The sequence below is a fragment of the Poecile atricapillus genome, chromosome Z (assembly GCF_030490865.1).
Source record: "Poecile atricapillus isolate bPoeAtr1 chromosome Z, bPoeAtr1.hap1, whole genome shotgun sequence".
In the NCBI taxonomy this organism is placed as follows: Eukaryota; Metazoa; Chordata; class Aves; order Passeriformes; family Paridae; genus Poecile; species Poecile atricapillus.
In genome coordinates this window covers 31,859,478-31,883,729 of record NC_081289.1, presented here as the reverse complement: position 1 = coordinate 31,883,729, position 24,252 = coordinate 31,859,478, and the positions used below count along the sequence as shown (strand labels likewise).

Below are 24,252 nucleotides of genomic sequence, written 5' to 3'. Positions count from 1 at the left end.
TTCTTTCAAAGTACCCCTGAGATGCCTGAGGTTTTCACCAACGGGCTGGAGCCTGATATGTTTAGACACCAATAGTAAGAAAAATATCTTGCAGTCCCAGAAGAAAACCAGTCATACATGTCCCCTTTACCTCATCATCTGAGCTACCTTGTGTGTGTTTTTCTACGCAATTTAAAGGCTATAAATCATCTTCTTTTAAACAGGCTGTAAATTGTCTTATTTACATCACTACTTGGTGGCTTTTGTATATTTAAAACCCTTTGGTTGCCATTGGCTATTAGGTGACTGACCTGTCCCTGCTTAAGATTCAGATACCTGTAGTTAGGCAAGGAGTACCCTGGGCCAGGCAGTCAGTCCCAAAATACACGAAAATAGAGCAGTAATTCCCACTAGGTTGCCCAACTCCCAACATTGTGCTGATCAGCACATTAAAAAACTAAAAAAACCCAACAAACAACATAAAAACCATAACCAAAAATACATTGTGTTTGTCTGGTTGTTTTCTACTTCTGGTATTGTTTCCCAATTCAGTTTTCCCAACTCTTACCCACATAATGTCAGCTCTTTTCTGTCCTCTCTATGCATATGCTGCTCACATAAACTCTTCCTATTCCTAATTAAGTTTGCTTTACAAAAATCAGCCTTCCCCTAGCCACAAAATATATTTGTTACAGTTAACCACACAGGATAATTATGAGAAATAAAACTTGTTCCACTTTCAGGTCATGTCTTCTATTCTGCAAAAGAACTGCACCACTGAAATGGCAGGTATTGCATTCTCAACTGCTATTCAGAATCTAAAGAGTCACTAAATCCAGAAGAAAGTTCTTGTTTTGAAGAAATCTTCTGTTGCCTTCTCTTACAGTCAATAGAATAAGAATACACTTACTGTAAGAAGTATCCTGGCTATTATATCAGAAAAGAAAACCATATGACTTTTAAAGAAAGGAAGATGACAACTTTTAGAGACTTAATTTGCTTTAAAAATTAATACTTGTTAAAACAGGCAAAGGCTGAATTCTGTCTGTGGGCATTTGAGTCAGCAACAGTGAAAGTGATCTCCTGGCTAACTTTTCACAAGCATATGATATTAAAGTCATAAATCGAATCAACTGCTAACTTGTCCAATGAAAACTAAAACTAGCAAAACTAACTGCAAAACAGGAGATGAGTGAGGAACACGACAAACATATCTGGAACACTACAAATGCAAGTCTTTCCCTGTTTTTCCAAAATGAAGGATAATTGTAAGTTATGTAGAATCACAGAATATCCAGCTGGAAGAGACCCAAAAGGATCATTGAGTCCACCTCCCTGCTCTTTGCATGACTACTTAACACTAGATGACATGACTACAACAGTGGTTACAGTAAGAGATGCAAACAAGAACTACAAAAATACTGATTAACCTATTTTCTGATCTTTCATAAACTTCGAAAGTACAACAACTCCAGTAAATACTGATATTATCACATACAGCTCATGTCATCTAATTAATCACTGGTAGTTATTACTGCCAAACTCCTGACATTTAGGATACAAATACTCCATCCTACGTTAACAGTCACCTCTGCAGGCTGACTACTACTTGCTTAGCACATGCACAGCACAGCTTGCTGTTGTGGAAGTGAAGAGAGCAGAAGACATAATTCAAACTACAGTGCTTGAACATGCAGAGAACTCCTAGACTGCAGCCATAGCTGACCACCTAGTCCTGGCTGGAAAAGCAAATAACAGCACTATCTAAATACAGTTAAGTTGTACTCAGGAAGCCAACCCTAAGCAAACCATACTGATAAATTTCTCCCAGCAATGTGAGTAGGGTTAAGTAGATACCATTAACACTGAGAGGTAGATGGTTTCTGCCTTCCTGTAGCAGCTGTAGGAGTTATCCCCGGAGAGAAGCGAAAGCACGGACTAAGCAGCAAGGACCTCAGCAACTGAAGTCAGACTGGAAGGTTGTTTCTATTTCTACAAATGCAACCCAGCAGTTGTCTGTCTGCTAAAGATAGCCTGAGAGCCTTCCTCAAAACTGGATGATGACTCCTCCTCTTGCATGAATGCAAAGCCTCTTGCACTGCATGAACATGCACTCACCCCGTCTGTCTAGGATGAGCAGAAGGTGCAGGAGGGCTTGAGGTGCTTACAGTGTTACTAAAGGCTGCTTTTTCTGACCAATGTGGGCAATGTTTCCAGGATGAATTTTAATAGCTGAATATTACTGAACAGGCTGGAGACTGCAGGAACCAGAGACTGCAAGGAGAACCTAGGTTTGCTCTTTTTCCAATTATGTACTTTTTCTTTATAAACTACATTAAAATCCTATAAAAATATGTACACCGGTTTGACTTTTCATTGCAAGGTTACTAAGGCAAATGAAAGAAAAATAAAGCCTTTGTTCCTTCTCCCTACACAGTCACACACAATCAAGCTTAAAGTTGAACAGACAAGAGTGCTTGCAGATTGGAGATGCCTAAAGCTCTCTCTCCCATTCGTTCCCAGGCTAGCAGAATGAGCAAAAGAATAAACCAAATAATTTTATTAATGCACTTTTTGATCAAACAAGAGAGTAAAGAAATCTTCATTGCTTCTGCACTGCAGAGCGAGCTTTGCTGAAGAAGTGCAACCACCAGCTCATCTTTTTTTCATTTTTTATAGTGCTAGTTTTCCAAAATATTCTAGATCTATTATTCACAGCCAGTTCATTCCTGCTCTCTGCATTAGCTGCATCTGAGAGGCGCTGTGGGTTCATGAGCCAAACCATGAGGACACAGCGTTTGCTTGCTGCACTGAGTGCAAGGCTCATGCTGCCTCCTACCTCACACTCCTCTTTTGTCAGGTCCCTCTGCCATGATTGGCACTTGTACTGTACACAGCTCACTGGTGTGATACAGTCTCCTCAAGCCACCAAATCCAACACAAGAGGACGTGAGGCAGGAGAGGGGCTGCAGCGCTATCTTCTTGCTGAGGATATTTCAGATGGTGATACTTCCCTCTCCTAGGTCCTACTACCTAACCCACAGATATGGGTTAGGGTTATGACTGTTCCCTATTCTCATGAGAAGGCCCATTGCATCATCCCACACAAGTTGTCTCTCGACTGGGGAAAAACAATGCTGTGCTTCAACACAAGGTTTTTGACAGCCACTAGTACTTCCCATGCTCCCGTGTTCAGCTGTCCTTTATGCATGCAGCTTGCAGAGGCTTTTTAAAAAGGTATAAGTTTTTTCCCACCTATCTCCTCCTTCCTCACACCATGATCCAGGTAGATTTGGGTGACTCTGCTGTGGGAGTCAGTAGAAGGAGACACAGGAGGGAGTGCCTGTTTTCCTCCAGCACAACCTCTGCTCTCACAAAAGCAGGCACAGGCTACAGGCTGGGAAGGGAGATGTCCAGGCTACCCTCCAGAGAGTGGGGAGAATGGGGTCTCTTTTGTAGTCACACTTAAGGCAGTTAAACCTCTTGCCCCTCCTGAGGTAACTGTGAGTTCTTGCTTTTGATTTCCAGCATTTGGATCTTACTTTGTTTAGGAAGGGTCAACTAGCTATTAGATAATCCACTCCTTTTTTGACACAAAATGGAAACCCTGGAGCACACATAAAAAGAGCCCTTTTTTATTTTTTTATTTAATACTCTCTAACTCAAAAGGAATTAGATAACAGCTATAATGGCCCCACCTACTCTTGATCCTCTCCTGCTGCCAGAATGTTTTGTGTAATAAATCATGAGAGTGCTACATTATTCCAAAGCTAAAAATGGAGCAGAGTCAGGAGGCGGCACAGAGCTCTGAATACAGAATGCAGAGTCGTATTTGATAACATCTGCACTCAGTCTGATTTTAAGTTTCCTCAGGTTAGGATAATGAACTCAAATGAGAGGGGAAAGGTTCACAGGGTGATTACAGCACAGGCTGCCTTTTAAGCCATTTTTCTTTCAACTTCACTTTCACTACATTTTGATTTAGATTGGGTTAGCTCCTGGAAAGGGTTCTGCTTAACAGAACACACTGAAAGCATCCTTTACAGTTCCCCAAATCCAAGACAGTTGTTGAAGTGTGCTGAGAGAGTGCAGGTGAATAGCAGGATGCAATATAATTTTTCCTCAAATCAGAAGGATGAGATCAACTTTTTCCTCTATGCCTAGAGACAGAACTTCTGAAAAAACAGTCCCACCAGCTGTACTGGGGCTAAAATACTGATTTAGACCTCAAAATGAATAAAAAGCATTGATCACAGGAGTGGACTTGATGAGGCAGCTCATTCTAGCTAAAAGCAGATACATTATTCCAGTTGCCCATTGTTCCAAAGCCCATTCTCAAGCATCATCATGTAAGTAATGGCTATCCATACTGAATAAGTAATCAGGCTAAATGTGACACCCACTGCCTTTGCCATGCTAACCTAAAGTGTCATCTGAACTCCTACTAGGTTAGTGGTGGAATGGAACTCTCTAAAGGCTTATTCCTTAGAAGAGGTTTTAACATCTGCTAGGGAAAAGTCTGGTAACTGTCATGAGCAGAAATTTTAGTCTTTAGGCTTTAACAACAGCTTTAGTTAAAACAGCTGATTTTTTTAGATAGCTAAACACATACTTTGTAAGCTATCACTAGTTTAGATTGGATAAAACACTATGTTTCATCTATTGAAAAAAAATACTTTTGGGACAGATTTCAGGGAACAGAAAATGATAAATCAAACAAGAGTTTGGTTTTTTTTTCCCCAAGGAGTCCTAACATCTAGGAACTGAACTTCAGTGAGAGCTAAAATTCACAGGGAGCTAATGAAAGTACAGCTGCAGGCTGTTAGTCCAGGAAGTTTTAACACCTACTGCTGCTGGAAAGCACATGGACCAGCTTACAGATTTCTGGCAGATTTTTACTGCTGCACATTTACCCTGTCAATAACTTTCTGTGATGCAAAAACATCTTAGGGGTTCTTTCCATATCCAGATGGTGTTGTTCTTTCCAGGCCAGTCTGCTAGATATCTGATTTGAAGATAGCCCAGCAGGCTACTTAGATCTTCACATTTTCTTCTGTGACTGATTTACTGGAACAAGAAACAATAAAAAGGAAAACTCAAAATCGCTACTTGCGGATGTGCACAAACTGCAATCATACTGAGAAATCAAATGGAGCCACCTCACTAAGAACTGATCAAATACATGAGCACCTCTTCTAAAAAAGGAAGAGTAAAAAGAACAGATAATGACTGACATGATTTGAATAAATGAATATTAAGGCCAACATATCATATTCATCAGCCAGTCTGAACTGCAAAATCGCAGCCAAAGTAAACCTCAGAACTTTCCTCTTTCTACTAAATCATTTTTAAGTCTATACACAGGCATTTATTAAGCATGTTCATTTAGTCCTTTTATCATCCTGCACCATTCCAGTTTTATTATTTATTACAGATACAGCAAATGAGGATGATTTTGTTGTCCCTTTCTCTGCATGCTTTAAAAGCAGATTTACAGATTTTTGATCTGCTTTCTGAGGGCTCTACTTGGTATTCTGACCACAAACCTGCACCAAACCACAACCCCCTAATGAAGAAAATTTGAGGGACAGCTAAAACATGCCAGTAGTGCTTAGCTCACCCGTACTTTCAATCTGTTTTCCACTTTAATAAATTTCCCTTTCTAGAAATAATTTTAGCTGTTTTTCCTGTAAATATATTCTCTGCACTGTCTTCTGTCAGGTGCATACTAACATTGCAGAACACTCTCAAACACTTAAGATAACTGCCAGTTAATAGCAAAGCATGGACCATCAATGATGGCATCATGGTCTTCAGTGTACTCATACAGAACTTATATCTGCATGTCCATCTATTACTAGTAGGCAAGAAAGAAAGAGGAAATGTAACTCATAAAAACCCCACCCAAACATAAAACCTATCTTTACCTTAACATGAAGCAATATCCCTATATATCTAGCAAACCAGATTAATTAAACCCATGTCCTCCTTCAGTCACTGATAAGCCCAGGAGTAGTCCTTCAGTCTTAGACCCACTGGGCTTGAAGCTGGACCCAAAATATATTTTGAGCATGGAAGGGCAGAAAACTGCAGGGACTAGAAAAGTTCCATGAACAATGCCCTGGCTGCTAGGGTAGAAACAGGAGATGCAAACCCAAAATGATACTACAGGGGCTGATACTCTGCTCCTATCTCAGTTGCAGGCCGTTGAGCAGCCAAATACCATTTCTAATAAATACCACAATCATGAAGACTGTATAAAGGCCCTGGAGATTCTGCAGTCTCCATTCACAGGGGCTAGAAGAGCTCCACAGCCATTAAATCATGACAAAATGACCCAACAGGACAAATTCCCTAGCTGATCCCAAGTTTTACACACAGTTCTCAAGGTAAAAATCGATACAAATGGTCAAGTTCTTGAGCTAGACTTGAAAAGAAATAAAGTTATTGAGTCCTGGTACAGGAAGAACATTAGTCTATAAGATCTCTGCTAAGAGTGAAGGGTTGCTACTAATTTTTTTACTGTCAGAAAGTATTGGGTTTTTAATGGATAGGATGGTTAAGAGGGTGGTAATGGTTCATGTGTGTTGAATCATGAACTCAGTCATGTGTGTAAAATCCAGAGACAACAGAAAGATTAAACTCTATCTCCCTTAGGGCATCTTTTGCAAAATATATCCTTCAACCGAGGATATTTTTTTAATAAAATATTACTGTTACCTCCATGCTGTGGATATCCGGGCTCTTGTTCTAAAAATAATTGAACAGGTTCTCTCCAGTTCAGGAAATTTAATATTATTAAGTGACTGCAAAGCAATGTACAACATTCATAAACAAGTCAGGAAGCCTGCAGGCTAATACTGGCACTGTCAACTTGTATAATAAAAGGAGAGATTCAGGTTGTTGCCTGAATTGCACTTGTGTAATCGATTTCTTTGGAATACTGAAGAATTGAACAAAATTATGCTTTCATTCAATTTAAACACTAACAAAAATTAACATTTGAACTTCTGGCTAAGCAGCCAGAAATTACTTCCCCTGCTTGTAGTGCATTGCTCATACTCTTGCTATAAATAAGTAGCCTAATGACATCCAAACAATCTAATCAGTCAACACAGGGACACAAAACTAAAAAACCTTCTAAATACTCTTGCCATTTTACCATGCCAAAAGTTAATTAGCAGCATTAACATTCAAGTTTTGAGGCCAAAAGCAAGGCTGGCTTTAATGGCTATAGAAAGTACAAGGCTGCAGAGCAAGGCTAGTCACAGCAGAATTTCAGTATATTTAAAAACTAAGAATCCCCACGATTGAGACCTTGCTTTAGGAAAACAACCAGCAGATGTTAGATTGCATGCTTTTAAAGCTTTTTTTCCTCTGGTTTATGGGTCTCAACACTAATATTATCCCAGAGACTGAGAAACTAAAAATGGTATTTAAATACAAGAAGCAAGTGTTACCTTTTCAAAAACAAGACACTTTAAAACCAGCAGAGTGTAATGAGCACCCATGTGAATGCATGCTGCTAGTAATACATGCAACTTGTTGAGCTAATATTTTATTTAATATTCATATAATGTCTACCAAGGGAAAAATATTTACTCTTTTATGAAAGTTGCTACATTTAATATTTCTCACAACACAATGCACATGGTTTACTGACACATCTCCAGGAGGCTGTAAGAGGAAAAAGAGCAGCCTCTAGCCCTCCAAGTGTGAGCTGAAGTACTTCCAGATTCTAGCAGAGAAGGGAGGAGGCATCTACCTGCCATCCCATCTCTTCAAAGTAGGCCCAGCCTCAAGTAATAAGGAGGGCAAATCTTGTAAAGAAGCAAGCCCTAGGGGGTCAGCAAAAAGAGAGTCACCTTTAATTCTAGTCCTAGACCTTACTGTTCCTCTGGGCTTTTCTAGTCTCCTCAAACTGATTTTTGCAGCTCAGCAGAGAGGGAGGCCCGTGCCATGGCACACTTCAGTCCCAAATGTTTGCTGGAAGGCTACAGGAGGTGATGTTCCCCCTCCTGCTTGCATGCAGACTGACTTTCTACCAAATCAGTATCAAACATGCTCACAGAAGTGACACTGTGACTAGATCAAGGTAAAAAACTCAGCAGTCAGATCAGACAGCTCCATGTCCACAAAAAGATCTGGTGCAACCTTCTTCACTGATCCAAAGGACCAGCCCTTAACAGCAAGCTCTGGAGCAGCCAACAAAGAAATCTAGCTAGCAAAACTGAATGGGAGATACACTGGTCACGCTGAGACTGGGTTTTCTCCCTGTTTGAAAAATTCCAACAGGACCACTTTGTGTACATACCAGTTAAACCCTAACTGAGGCTATCAAAAAAATCCCTAGGTAGGATGGAGTATCTATTGCACATAAGGTCTCTCTAGGATGATGAGTGCCTACTTGTTCCTACAGGAAACCAGGATACTTGTCCATCCACCGAGATCATGACAGTTTTTCAGAGCTCTTTTGGATGCCATCTGCTCAACAGAGATCTGTTGTGGCCACGCAATCGGACAGGATTTCCAGCAAGGCCATGGAACCTCCATCCTTGGAGATACTCAAAACCCAACATTGGCCTACCCAAGCCAACTGCTCTAATTGGACCTGCTTTGAGCAGGAGGGGGAAACAGAAGCATCAGGGCACCTGAATCTCTGATTCGTCTCTCCTCCAAAACTAGCAAACTGAAATTGAGCAAGATATTAATGTGAAAAATAATGAAGGTAAAAGTAAAAGTATGTTATATTTGGTCAGGCTCAGACATAGAAAAATCTTAAGCTGAAAATTTTGAGGAAAGATGAGAACAGGTTTCATTTACTGCTGCTCTGCTGTAATCACACCAGCCATTTGCAGTTCACCATAGGCAGATACTTATTTAAGAAAAAGGCTTGAAATTTTTAAATGAAATAAAACTTGTAAACAGCAAGAAAAATATTCTCAAGTGTCTTGTGATTTAACTACTAGAGAGCATCCAAAGGAGAGCAATGAAGATGGTGAAGGGCCTCGAGGGTAAGCCATATGAGAAGTGGCTGAGATCACTTGGTTTGTTCAGCCTGGAGGAGACTAAAGGGAGACCTCATTACAGTCTGCAGCTTCCTTGTGAGGGGATGAGGAGGGACAGGCACTGGTCTCCTCTATGGTGATCTGAGGGACTCCTGGAGGACCTGAGAGAATGGCCTGATGTTGTGTCTGGGGAGGATTAGGTTGGATATTTGAAAATGGTTCTTCCCCCAGAGGGCATTTGGGCACTGAACAGGCTCCCCAGGGCAGTGATCACAGCACCAGCCTGACAGAGATCTTCAATCATGAAGATTTTGGACAATGCTCTCATGCACAGGGTTTGACTCTTGGGGATGGTCCTGCGTAGGGCCAGGAACTGGACCTGATGATCCTCATGGGTCCCTTCCAATTCGGGATATTCTCTGATTCTGTGTTTAGTGAATTATTTTACCTATTAAAGTTCAGTTCAGCTCTCTTCAAGTTGCAGTCCATGCATTAATTTTAGTGCAGTTTGGATCACAACCTAAATTAGTTGTTTGCTCAACCTGTCTTTTAATCTCAGCATTTTGGGTATCACAATTGTAACCAAAAGAAGTCCTTCTCAGCCATTCCACTTTTAGTGAGGTCCCCATGTTTTTTGCAGGAGGTTAAGTGACTGCATCAATTAATGCAGTAAATCATTGATTTCAAAGTGCATTTACTTGCTCCCTGTTGCCCAAGTTCATCCAGCTGACTTGTTTTCTTTATTTGTGGCACCTAAATCGCTATCCCAGACACTCTTTATATTCTGGGGAAAGAGAAATGAGTTGTCATTTAAAAGCTTCAAATTCTTTGGAGTGAATTTGGGCTGATGTATCTCAATCTCTCAGTAGTAACAGCTACAGGCAGTAGCAACGCTTTTGCGTCAGAGATGGGACTTTGCTCTCAAACTCCCACTCTTTCAGAAAGTAGACTACCACAATTTCCACTGCCATAGTAATTCTCTAAATAAAGGACAGTATATTCAGCAGTGATTATTGAAAGGAAGTTTGACAGAAATTTTCCATCAAAAGTATAGATAGACAACACAATGTCTGTAAAAATGCTGTGAAAATAGAAATTAAATAGATGATAGTTACCTCCACATAAGAGACAGACTCTGGGAACTTCCATTCAGTGGAAAATTTTCTGTCTTTCTGAGAGCAACAAATAATGCTGACTGATCAGAGATTGCCTAGACCTGTTGAACTTTAGTTCACAGGAAACATGGAAACAGGAGAGGAAATGAGCTCTCTCTTTGCAATCACCCAGAAGATTATAGAGTGTTAAGAAAGAACTAATGTTAGTTTATCAGAGATAGATTGTGCCACTCTTCCTCCTATAACAGGATAAAAGGCCTTTCTGTAAGACAGAAGTAGGATATAGTCTACATCCTCAATGAATACACAGCTTTTTTTATGCTCTTTCACAATAGAAAACCAGAATTCCCTTCTCAGAGGTTTGCTGCCAAACAGAAAGGCTGAATTGTGTGATACTCACTTAGGGCTCGACTGAGACAGTGAGACAGAGAACATGCATTTTCTATGCACAGTATGGACAGCCTCTGGAAGGGACTGCAAGTACATGGGAGGACAGACTTAGAAGTTTAAATTGACTGGAATGGGCTTGAAATAAGATAATACCATATGAACATACCATATGTGCAACACATCAGTTGCACAAATACAACATCAAAAATGGGTAGATGTGGAGATTAGATAGTATCAGAAATACATCTGTGTAATGCTGTTGGAAAAAAAAATGACAGACAAACAATGACTCTAAAACAAACTCCACCTTGGAATCTATGGACATTTGTTTCACCTGTAGATATTGATGCTTCAACAAGAGTACTGCACCAAGCCTGGGAACTACACTTCTCTGAAAACACTACAGCAGGGTGAACAAAATAGAACTCTGACAATTAAATGTAATGAGAGAAATAATGAGTCGTTGCATTTAGTTCAGGATTTTTATGCATCACTTCTCTGCCACCGCTCAGGATCACTCACCATGTTACATCTTCCATGTGATTTTCATTCACATTACTCATCCTGCATCACAGATGGGTCAGATGAGATTTTCCATATTGCAACATGGGAAATTTTGTTTTATAGAAATCCAAGTTCCTTTAACAACCACATAGCACTGTCTTGTGGGGAAATGAAAGTTATAAATGGGACAGCCAGCATCAGAACTAGATCTGAGGTGCAGGGTTCAGATCACTCCACTAAAAGCACAGCTAGTTTCCTTCTTGCCTGCACCCTTTATTTCAATGTATAAGCAGAACAAAGGAGAGGCTGTAACCTTCAAGGCATTCTCTCTGTCCCACATAACTTGATTGATACAGAAAGGACAGAGAAGCATGGCAGTGGTTCAGTAACACTAAAACTTCTACTGTAAAGTGACAGGGAGAAAAAAAATCAGTTAAGAGGGAAAAGGAGAGGCAAGAGTGGCATACTTACAGAGACAGAGCAAAAAAATCCAGTGGCAGAAGAGTCCCTGCTAATTGAAGACCTCCCACTACCTGAGAGTCCTGGAGTCCAAGAGCACTCATGAGCAACTCTAGCACCCAAAAGAACTTCAACAGAAATAAAAGCATGTATTTTCCTTTTGTGTTAGTATGAACCAAACATAAAAAAAAACCCAAAAAAATTTAAAGCAACAGATGTCTTGAAGCAGCATAGAAATTCACAGGGGCCCATGCTTGTTGGACTCAAGTAGTAAGTCAAAAACTTCAAAGATTCATCAAATACCCACAGTATTTTCCTACTGTGTGATACTCCATATAGCAATGGTTTCAGCTCACTAAGTGCTTGGAAACACTGTATCTTCAGAGGAAATGAGTTACATTACTGTTTCAGGAACCTCAGTTCCTCAGGCTAAGGGAATACTATGGAAATGTCTGAAGAAGATAAGTTTGTCCCTGACCAGACAGCATAAATGCTATGATGACCAGATATAATGTTATGTCAATGCCAGTAGGAAGTTAAGGCCACTCTGCACAGTCTCAGGAAGTTTTTTAATTTACTGGAAGCAGGCAGAGTATGCCCTGCCCACACTGGTCCCTGGGGCTGGTAGCAGTCTCCCTCCTCCTGCTCTGCCATCCCCTGCCTTACATAACCAAAGGTAACCCAGAGGTCACCGCAATTTCTGTCTGAATACATGTCATACAAGATAGCTCCTGGCTCAGGAGCCCTTTTTTGTTTGCTTCAGATACTGCTGCCTGATAAGAAAAGCAGGATCATTTCAGCCTTGAGAATGGACTGTGCTTACAAAGACATCCCCATCTCCAAGTCCTTAGCTGTCAACAGGCTCGGGCTGGAGGACAAGCACAAGCCATATCTCCTCCTTCAGTTTGCCATGGAGGCCAAAGTAAAGGGTTTCAATCTTCATCACAAACCAACATATTTAATATGTAGTTGTCAGCAGTAAATTTTTGATCAACTCAACAAAATTAATTTCTGATTTTATGGCTACAGGCTGAATATTTGCTTCATTGGGCACAGGAGAAAGGGGAGACCACAAGGCTCCTCACTCCTTTTCTCCCTTGATCTCCTCCCCATTAATCAAATCATGCCCAGTCATCTGCATGCATGCTATGGTAGCTACATGACCAAAGAATCTCCCCCCATTTTGGATTTTTTCTCTGTCTGTGAGAGCCATTCTGCAACTCTCCAACAAAAGAAATCTCCCTCTCAAAAGAGAGAGACATCAATTACGCACCAGTCTGTGTTCGGGAAGGAGAGTTTGAAAGACTACAAAACAGGAAAATCAAAGTACAAAATCTACAGGTGTTGAAAGAAACCCAGTAATAACCTGCTGGGAGCACACAGATTCACCGGAATGAGATTATGTGCTGTCAGTTTCCATCAGTCCTTTCAACCTGACTGCAGCATTTGATACATGCAAGCAAGATTCTCAGGCAATGGCAGATGAACACAACTCATTTCTTCCATCATTTGAAAGTCATTAGGATTAGAGCACTGCGTGCACCATAAGCATCAAATTAAGCACCCATCACAGGATCAATCCCCGTTATCCCCTGTGTTTTTGCAGATGAACACTGCAAATTAAATATTATAGTGAAAGCACTTACAATTTGTTTTCTTGGTTAGCAATGATTTAATTGTGTTCATTTTTAAGATACAAGATAAACTAAAGTTTGTTTTCACACAGCTAACAAATCAGTATTTTACTCCTCCCTGTTACAACTGCAAAATTACAATGTGAATGTAGAAACTAAAATCCCGTTTTAAAATCATATCTCATATAGTTGCTATTAAATCTACTGATATTTGCACTACTAAGGATTATCTGAAACAGTAGGAAAGTAAAACTCACAACCAACCAGAAATAGCAGGAAAGGGGAAAATGCAGCAGTACCAACTTTCAAATATTTTTATCCATCTATACCATATGCAGATCAAGACATGCTCCAACTTCAGGCTCCCAGCCTGTCACAGCATTACACAGATTGCTAGATCGAGGCATTCAGAAGCACAGAATGGGCTGAACAAACTTTTATGATATTTTAATTTTTTGACTAAAGACACACAATCTAGAATACCAGGGCAACACAAATATCACCAAGCACAGCACAAACAGGCTCTGTGTTTGCCAAGTCACCTGACTGCTATAATCTTTAACATGAAATATAACATCCTGCTTTAGGCTTGCTGGATTTCTTTACAAAGTAAAACAATTGACACTGGGAGAATAAATCTGGGGAATACATCCTCTCATCCAGTATGCCTCAAAGAGATAGCAAAACTATTCAAGGTGTTGCCAGGTACATGAAAATATACAGAACAACAAGCAGAGGAAGCAGAAAAACACCCCACAGCATATGGTTTATGTAAATTCAAAGAATCAAGTCTGTATACAGAAAATGAGAACAAAATGTAATATTTATTGAGTTCTGTTCACTTGGAACATAAAGCTGGAATTATAATAACAGGTGTTCTCAGATACATGTTTGAATGCCAGGAAATTACTTCTCTACAATTTTTGTCTACTACAAAGTATATGCTAGCAATTTAGCCCAAAATTAGCATTTCTATGTCTCCCGAGACTGGGTTTTTTTTTTTAATCCAGGCCAGTTTATCTTCTGCTACCATACTGTGTACACAGCATCTTTTACACAGTATTAATAAAAAAACACAAAAACAAACAAACAAAAAACATCCAACAAACTTCTAATAAAAATTTGTCAAAGTAAATCTTTCTAAACTGCAACATCCCCAGATGCTATTACAGATAACCACCACACATTACCCCACAAGTAGAAATGGACAGAAGGCAGACTTAAAGCTAGACTTAGGTATTTCCAAAAGGACCTATTACCTCAAAGGATTAAATTATTTTCTCTCTGTGAAAAATGTACACAAACACTACTGAAAATAGAACTATATGTTCTTAGCCCCTACATACCCCATTCTATGCAAGCCACTTCAGAGCAGTGTGCCCCCTCTTTTACAGCTGTACACAATCTCCAAAGTAGCTGGTAAGCCAATAGACTCAAAATATTATTTCTGAAGTTCTTTTTGAACTACTATCATATTGCAGAGCAGTTGTAGTTCCAATTCCACAAATTTTTTTAGTCCCTAGTCCCAGCAGATCATTAAAACAAGGAAGGCACTTTATACACTTCATCTTTAATAAGTTAGAAGCTATGATTCTATACAAAAAGTCACCCTTGTGGCCCCTTCACAGGCCACATACACTGTCCTAATTACTTCAAGTAACTAAATTCAGTTGTGTAATTCTGAGCCAATTATTTTTTCCCCCAGGTAGGCATTCAGGATTTTAATGGAAAATGTGCGGATGTGAATATCCAACTGTGTGCGTTCTCTATGTATATCTTCACGCTTCATAAACCTTCTACCGAAATTTAATTTTCACTGGATCATAAATATCTGAGGAAAATTGAACTCAGAGGATTTTCACAGAGTAAACACTTTAAACCTCAGAGTTGGAATCTACTCCCTGCTGTTATGCAATGAGTGAAATACATTCTGGGGTTACCAAATACAGGACTTGTCACTTAATGATTGATTTCTCCATCCTCCCAAACAGGCCACAGATATTTGTTTCAATCAAGAATTGCATATTCTTATCATCTACCACAGCCAATTCTTTCACCTGGTCTGCAGGAAAGATACAAATCAAAATTCAAGACAAACACTCCATAGTCAATCAATACCCACCAACCAAACACCTCTCTTGAGAATGGTTAGGCAGCATATTTGCCATCTAATCTCCCCAGAGGAGTGAGGGACAGCTTTCATTCTGCTTTGTATCCCTTTAGAGCAAACTACTGAAATAGTCAGGTAAACACAAACCCAGCCTTTTGCTCCCACCTCACCTTTTTCCCAGCCAGGGCTGTCTCCCTCAGATAACTCTAGCAAAGGAAATTTTCACCTTTACAGCCAAATCCCAAACTACTGTGACAGAATTTAAAACTAGCAGAAGCAGCTGTTAATAATCGCTTTATAACCTTGCAATGAATTCAAGCCTGAATCTAATTCTGCAATCATTACTTCTGAAGCCATAGGACCTCTTCCTAAGGAGAAAGATCTTTAAAAATATCAGAAAAAGCAGTGTGACTGAGTCATCAATTTAAGCTTGTTTCATTCCAAAGGTGCTTTTGAGAAGTTTGTGTCTGTCCATGTGCTGTCCTAGGGGAAAAACAAATACAGCAATCTCAATCAAAATAACAGAAGAAATAAGTTCTTGTATTAACTGCAAAAGAATAGCCAAATTCATTCCAAAGACAGAACTAGGCTGGAAACTAACACAAGAACGTTTTTCCGGTGGAAAGAAGATGTTTTCACCCTGAGAAGAAGTCTGAAGGCAAAAACACCTCAGATAGGAATCTTGCTTCAACCAAGAGTCACTGCTAATTTCCCACACAGCTGTAAATCAGGATCACGTAGATGCAATAAAAAGCAAAAAGCTCATATACCAGCAAACAAACAACAACAAAAAAACCCAACCAAAATTTATTCCAAAAGAATATGAAAATGGTATCATCTCTAAAAGATGAAAGGCGTATTTGCACTCCAATTTACAATTCTTTAAATCATGCCTATTTTCCTTGTTATCTTGTTTTCAAATTATTCTTTTCCCCAGTCTTCTCAAGAGCTACATCTCTGGGCCCTATGTGTAGCCAAGAAAAGTCAATCTGAGTACAAAAAATAGGTGACTACTTTAGTCTCTGAAAAACACAGGTGAAGAAATCTCTTCAGGAAGGGTGCAGACATTTCTGTATTTCTCACCTCTCTAGTGCTTACGCACCTTGGTGTCAGCCTCAGGTAGCTTCCCAGACCTTCATCTGTCAGAGTATGTACAAGACACTGTAATAAAGAGCCAGCTCTAAGCTTCTCACTTGCAGTCAGTGCAACTCCATGTGAAAGGCAGCGGAGCAGATGCCTCAGGCACCCTGCTGAAAGGAAATGAGTTTTCAGGAGCCAGGGAAGACAACCTCGAGGTGCAAGGAAATCGTGAAAAAAGCAAGAAGAAGCCTTTTTTGGGGGCTGTGATCAGAATCCTTTTTCCTCAGAGGTCTATGGGCTATCTCACCCCAGTAATCTGCTCCCACTATGAAGCCAAAGCAGATCCTGAGGATTGTTGTGCTACACTGGTGGCTGCATCTTGAGGCAGCTGGGGTGCCAGAGCAACATGCATGTGAGACAACATGTGCTGTTAAGAAAGCAACATGATGATCTCCTCCTCTCCCTTCCCATGCAGTACTGGGCACTGCTCATGGTCTGCACACACACAGGTGCAAACATGCTCATTCCTGCTCTGAGTTCTTTCCACACAGAGACAGAAGTCCCCATACTTGGTGCTTCCTTGCTGGTATGAGCAGAACCACACACAGGACTCCAGCTGAGGATATGGAAAAAGCTCCTCTATGAGCATAGGTAAGCAAGTAGGAAAAACGAGCAATGGATGAGAGGAATAAATGTGATGTGACACTGAAATGCTCTGAGATCTCAGACACGGAGAGGGTCCCTCAGTAGCATTTAAATCAATTCTTCCTAGCAGCCATGGAACATGCAGCATTAGGATTCCTGCGGGCCTAATTTAGGGCAGATAGAACAACAGCTTTAACACCCAATTAAACAAATTTTCTCCACCATCCACTTTGATCTGTTGCCTCTAACAACTGCCCCAGCTGCCTGTGGTTAAAAGCCACCCCTGTTGTGTGGTCCAGTTCAACTGTGGTACTTGTTGGCCTGGAGGATCAAAGTATAAAGGGGCTAAAATGCAGAAACCTCATGGAGGCTGTGACAATCAGTAGCAAGTAAGAATGGCAGCTTCCATGTAGGTTTTGGCTCAGGACACTCTCCTAACCACACTGATGAGGGCTATAGCAGCAGTGACTCCTTCCATATGTACCTATAACTGTACCCGTACATACACACCTGTGCAGCCTGATGCCTAAATTTGTGTTCTAGTATCTGATACTGATTGCCACAAGAGACTTAGAGCGTGTCCTGGTATGGCCATTATTCTACCACAGACAGATAATCAATAGCATCTTTTCTCATGACTGCTGAGTGCCTACGGGTGCTTTTCAGCAGCAGATGCAGAATATACATAACCCCACGATGTCCCAGGCTGCTAACAGCCAGCTAGATCCAGCTGCATCAGCGATGTCCTGAGGCACGCTGCCACCTTGTTGTAGTTCAGAGAGATGACAGCAAGCACCCTTTACTCCAGCTTCATTCACAGCAATGTTACCTGGCACCCAGAGAAGTGTTGCTGTGCTTGGTGTTGCAGAGGAGATGAAGTGATGAAGGTGCCGGCTATTTATAGTAGAATCTGGGAGTTCTGCAGGACATGACAATTCAGTGTGGATGCATTGAAAAAAAATACTTTCCCCCTTTCAGCCCCTATGGTACAAATGTACTTAAAAACATTTCATTCGATGGGTTCTGGTTTGTCTAGAGCAATACAAGCTTGTCTAAAAACTGAAACAATGTTCCACAACAATCAGGATAACACATCTATACTGCCTAAGTCAGCCTAAGGACTTTCTCAAAATCTGGACTGTGTTGCTCTGGGTAAATTCAGTATGAAACACTGTCACTCACTACCCACAGACGTGCAAAAACCCCAACCTATAGGAGGCAAAGGAATGAGGAATTTTAAGAATTAAAGTGAATGTGGTCTGTTGACATATCTACCTGTTCAGAATATCCTCTGTGCACATCTTGGAACTTATACACATATACAAGTTTAATGGGTTCAGCTTAAAATAGGCAGTTGTAAGACCTGTATTTTTACCCACATAACCCTGGATTAAAGTGGCTTAAAAGTATACAGTCATATAGCTTTATCTCCAGTGATACAGAAACATTCCTGAAATTGACACTGCCCATTATCATGGTCAGTCTCCCACAGAGGTCCTCTCCAAGATACAGGTTGGGCTGCTTATTATTTCCCAAGGTGCTTGTAGAATTTATACCAAGACTCTGGGAGCAATTACCATAAGGAAGACAAAGCAAGAGGGCAATTAACTAGTTAAAGAACATGAAATTTAAATCAAACAGCCTTGTTTCTGTGCCTCGGGATAGGATTCCAGATGTTTTGTTAGGAAACAGAAGACAAGACAGTAAGACATAAGAAAATACATCATAGCAGTAGACTTGAAAGCTCTATTCTTGTAAAACAAGAGTGATACAGTTCAAAAGAAAGGTGTTCAAAAAGGTTTTAGAAAAAAGAAAGGCTACAGGTGAACTAATTCTTTTAGTTTTAATAATTTAAAATGCTAAGAGGATTTATTTAAGAAGACAATATGTTCTGTTCAGACATTTCCTGATATCTTTTATTTTCTGCTGTCAGCAAGAAGAAAATGTTACCTTATGTCATACAGTCTATTGCTGAGAGACTTGATGGTGCTGTTCATCCCATCCTTTCTTTCCTTCACATTAATTAGAATTGAAGACTGAAATCGTGTGACTCTCAACACTCAGGAGATATGTAAATTACAAGGGGAAAACAGCTAAGGGCTGGCCTGCATGTGTTGCACACCAGATAAGGCAGTACTCTTTCCTTCCCCTTTGCTATTACGGCGTTTCCACTGCAGCATGTTTGGCCACAATAAGATATACAATACCACAAGAGCTATTTATGAGCTCTCCTATCAGTGTACACACAATGGTAATAATACAAGACTGCAATAACCAGGAACATTTTGATATGACATTTTTCTAAAGGAAACCTTATTCCCTTGATTTCTGCAGGAAAGGAAGAAGCTGCTCCAGAGCTTCAGGCCTGTGGTTAAAGCACTGATAGAAGACCAGAGTTCTACCTTTGAAGATGAAATGTAATTTTGGATGCTCATTTAAAATTAGTTTTATTTGATTCACTTGCATAACAAAGACAGTAGTTTCTGAAAAGCGCTCACCAGAAGGAAATCAAACCGCTGACACAATGTGAAGAGCTGAAAACAAAGTGATGCAGCTAACACACTTATCTCAGAGACATGGTGCATCTTGATTTTCTTAGATGGTTTCTGCCTAATGCTACCATGCAAAGGCTCTTCAGAAACCCAGGGATGATTTTCAAAACATCCAGTTCTAGACACTGATACTGAAAGACACTGAGAGACTTCACCTGTCACAGAATTCTCTAAAATTTGTTCCTGTATCAGCTTTTGCTCTTTGAGCAAGATAATAAGTAGAATAATCACTTCCATAGCACTTGATGGCCTTAATAAGTGAAAAATTGATCAATATTTTTCTTTTCTCCCACCCCCAAGAGAATTTACAAAGCAAAAACAAGCATTTTCTAAATTCCTAGCAAAACAAAAAAATTGAAGTATTCTCAACAAAATCATACATTGTTTAAAACTTTATTTTTAATTAAAATAAAACAAAATAAGGTGACTAGAAAAGCAATTATATCTTGGATTTTCAGACCAAAAAATCTGACTAATGTCTCATTCGTATGGAATGTGATAGGGCCACCAAATCCGTTTTATCTCTCAGAAGAAAATCTGTTCCATTTTATATCTTTAAAGATTTAACTTAACTTTCTGTTTATTCCACGAAGGAATTAAACTAAGGTAAACTGGCAGTAGATAATCAGAGGTAGCACCAACAGTCAGCAATAACTTGAGCTGATGTGCATTCCTGGTGTTATGAGGAAAGATGCTACTCCACTGCAACATACCCTTCTCTTCTCTTCCCCCCAATCTTATGTTTTTATTTGACCCCTTGTTGTGGACTGATAAAGTTTCATATTTTGTAAAACTAGTTCTTGTGCTTGTAAATGGAAATAATATTTCATCTGGTATAAAAAACCATGCTGAGGTACATACTGCAATTTTATTTTCTTCCTATATTTTTGTGTTGAATACTGTGCTGTATCTTCAGGGGTTTGAGCTCTTACTTCTAGATCATTTGATATAACAAACCAAATAAACAGTCCCCAGATATACACATGATTGGAAGCTATCACCTTTGCTATTAAAAAGGGGGCTATTTAAGTCGTATAGTACAGAGAAATAAAATGCATCAGCTCCTCTCAGACACCATTTGGTAAAGAAATATTGTGTTAGAGATAAAAAAGTATAATGGTTTTACTTGCCACAGTTGTAGCAACTAGGTTTATTGGATTACAAGGTGATAAAAAAAGTAGCAGAGCCTGTCGGTTTTTAAATTATTTTGTGCCTTTAATGGCAATATTTATACAGTTGCTCTCAGAGCTTCCTCCTTCTTCACCAAATCACTCTGAGAAATATCACAACAGGAACAACCAAGTCCTTTTAAAACCATACTATGAACATCACTATGAACCGCATCTTTAAATAAACTGCTGTCCTCTTTAGAAGGAAGTTCTGACTGTGAGTTATTCTAATGTGAAAGATAACAAATGGTTTGGTTTTGACTTGTATTTCTTGGGTCTTTACTAATGAGGGCAGCCTCCCAGCCCTTCTCCAAGGACAGTGGTTGTTTTTTCTCCAGCTGTGGGGGAAGAGAGACAGTGAAACTACATGAGTTCCTTGTGGGTCACAGAGATAGTCTGGGGTATAGGTGAGCTCAGCTCATGGTGCTCCCAGCTGTTAGATCCATCTTGTGAACCAAGCCCAGCAACCATTTCTTCCCAGAGAGACTGGTCACTGCTGCTGCCCATAGTGAAATTCTTCAGCCAAACAAAAACTGGAGGGGAAGGGACAAATCTTCAACCCCTTTTTGCCCTTTTCTAGCTCTTTACCTTCTGAAGATCTTAAACACTTGATTATCAATGGTATAAAAAAGGAGACATATCAACCCCTCCACTTCATAACTAGCAGCATCCAAACAGGCAGTGCACCATCACAACAGGAAGTTCTTCTTATGACTTGCCAATGTTATGACACAACAGGAACTTGATTCAGCAGGATCCTCCTCTTTCCAAATCATACAGAAACATCGTGAACTATAGAAAATTAAAATTGCTGCACACCTGTAACTCATCTGTGCCTCAGATGCTGAGCTGGCCCTGCTGTCCTGTAGTACAGGAAAAAACATCTGGCGATGTACATATTGCCAAGTTGTTTATTACTGAATCATATTGTATCCATACGTATCCTAAGCAATCTGTTGCTAGGTGCTGATTTATTTAATAACTTAATGGACTTTGAATAGTTTCCAGAAAAGAATGCTGGACCTCAAGGTTGTATTGTTATTTTGCTCAAACGAAGCAACTTTAACTGAAAAAAACTCTCATGAGTCCTCAGCAGAGGTAGGAAAAAAATAATTCTGCATTGTGGCAGACCTTGAAATCAGATCAAACAGCAACTGTGAAGCACCCTCTTTTGAACTGCAAAAGTAGGCAAAAATAATTATTTACCCTTATGCTCTTAAAGTGAGATTAGATCTACAGTTTGAAGAGACTGGTTCAGAAACAATCATAATCAACAAATCTTTCACAAGATGTAAACTATTCAGTATACAATAAATCTTTGAACTGGATGATCTTTGGAGATTTATTCTGTCATATCTTCAGCCCTGTAATTTTGCATCAAAGTGAAACTGAAATACCCAGTTTTAGCCTTAGCTAAATGTAAACAGATCTTCTATTTCCACAGACTGTTTTGCGCTAGAATATGCCTAAATATCTTGCAGAGTCCATTAAAGTGGCATTCTTTTTTTGCAGGAGAGGAAGGGCAAATGATTCTCAGAAAACTGCAATGCCCCCCCTGGAAGTCACAAAGCCCTCAGGATGCTCTGTGGACTGGGGGCTATGGTGACTGCAGACCACCAACCCCTCTTTGGGGTATAAAGACAAGACCTGAGGAGTGTGTTTCTTCTGATGAAGCAGACTTGTGGCTGGTGAGACTGTATGCAAGATAAGGTTTGTTATAGCTCCCAAAGGCATACTTTGGAGTCTTCTTGTGTCCACACTAGCGTCCTCTCACTGCTTCAGGCATCTGATGTTCCCCCAAGCACCTCCCTCCTGGACATGGGGGTGGTGGAGCATGAGAGTGGAGAATCCCATTGCAAATTAATTTGCCACATGCACTTTGGCACTTTGACACAGGGATGCCTGAAGGACCAAGCTGGGCAGTTGGGCAGGCACTGGAGTCATGTGGCAGGCATGGTGGGTGATCATGAGGGTCACAGAGTCCTATTTAGCTGCGTAAGGTTTCCTGGTTGAGCAGGGAGCTCTGACATCCAGCCCTTGGCAGCAGGGAGCACAGGGATCTAGCCCATGCAATCAACACACCAGCTTGTCACGGCAGGCTATACATGGGCACAGACATGTTTAGAGATTTCAGAAGTCTTTTATGACCTACCGTATGTGTCTAAAGTCACCTCAATCTGGACTGAAATTACTTACCAGAAACTGCTCCAAATGTTGTAGTTATTTTATTTCCCAAATATTTATCATTTTGGTATTTAGTAGTTTGTGTCACACCAATAAATCCAACATGCGAATACACTGTTCAAAATGTTGATGCTGTTGAAAGATTGTATCAAGGGCACAGAGAAGCATGATTAAGTTCCATGTCAGTGGTTCTCTCATTTTTGTATAACACATACTGTTTGATGAAAAAAGGCTTTATTACAATGAAAGGGAAATAGCAACTAAACAGAAATCACGTCAAACAGAAGCATAAATCATAGGCAGGACTGACAAACCAATACCATATATTAAAGTTGCTATGGATGCCCTGAGGCAGAGCAGCACAGTTTTTTCAAGTGCTATGAAAATAGACAATTGAAGGTACATTGTAAATTTGTTCCAAAATGTGCTCACCTTCAGCTGGTGTTCAGCATGGTGCTGGCATTGAACCTGTCGCCAACAAAGCTGTAACCGTCTGTTCCCAAGGAAAACCTGACCCAAGTTTGCAAGTTCAGCCATTTAGGAGTAAATGTTGCAGTATTCCTTGAATAATGGAAGGCGGTGATGGACAGGATTTCACATGATTTTCCAAAGCCGCTTGTGTAGCATCACCTGCATTTTTTGACTCTTTTTTTCTATCACCATATTCTTCCAGTTTTCAGGTTTGTTAGTTTACATTAGCTGTAATTTCCATACTTCTGACTTGATTTAGTTAGCCTAGCTCCCTATGAAAATCAGATTGCCAGGATCAGTCTGTTTATATGCATGTAATAAACTTCTAATGCTGATTTCAGACCAATCAGACCGATACTGGAGATCTCAAATATGGTGAGCTCTCTGTGTATTTTGTAAAACCAGAGTGAAAGATGCCAAGGTTTTGATTTTGTTGGCCAATTAAGTTGAATGAGGCAGCCTGCATGTAGCTGTCAAAATATTTGACAAAGGCTGTAAAAAAAAGTATGGGAACTTTATAGTAACATGGTAAAACAGAAAATGGTAGTTTAAAACTGAATGAAAGGGCTCAAGACCACAGAAAACTGAGTTTCCACAGTATTCTCTGTAGCCATAGGACTTGACATACACACCTTTGTGAACAAGATAAATTTATAACAGCAGCAATATTTAAGCTAATATTAATGATGTGATTTTCATTACTAAATTGTCTTCTATAATAAATGGGATTGCTGCTGAAATCTGAGGGAATTTAACAGCCATGCTGGACTGGCTGTCTCTGCACAATGCTCAGTAAAGATGCTATGTAGTGTCTGTGTGCCTAAAAGAAAGAAGAACAGTCTCTATATGTGTAAACTAGTCCAACAGAGAGAGTCAAAACCTAATTAATGGCTCCTGGTTGATTTTAAACCCATTGCAATCAGTGGCTGGCTAACATTGGCAGTGGTGATGG

At 40.0% G+C, this 24,252-nt stretch overlaps 1 protein-coding gene across 3 annotated transcripts in view; it reads right to left on the bottom strand.

Annotated features, from left to right (window-relative positions):
• Positions 1-24,252, bottom strand: part of LOC131572783 (transmembrane and coiled-coil domain protein 3) — a 124,569-nt gene that overhangs the window by 83,253 nt on the left and 17,064 nt on the right. The window contains exon 1 of one of the 3 annotated variants that reach the window (XM_058826135.1): positions 18,875-18,895. The exons of 1 other annotated variant lie outside the window; for it this stretch is intronic. Coding sequence is in view for 1 of the 2 variants with exons in the window: in XM_058826134.1 (XP_058682117.1) it covers positions 1,837-1,839 (3 nt within the window). In the remaining variant the exon portion in view is untranslated. Of the gene's footprint in view, positions 1-1,836; positions 1,916-18,874; positions 18,896-24,252 lie in introns of those variants that run through there. One more of the 3 variants, XM_058826134.1, reaches the window with a different exon arrangement.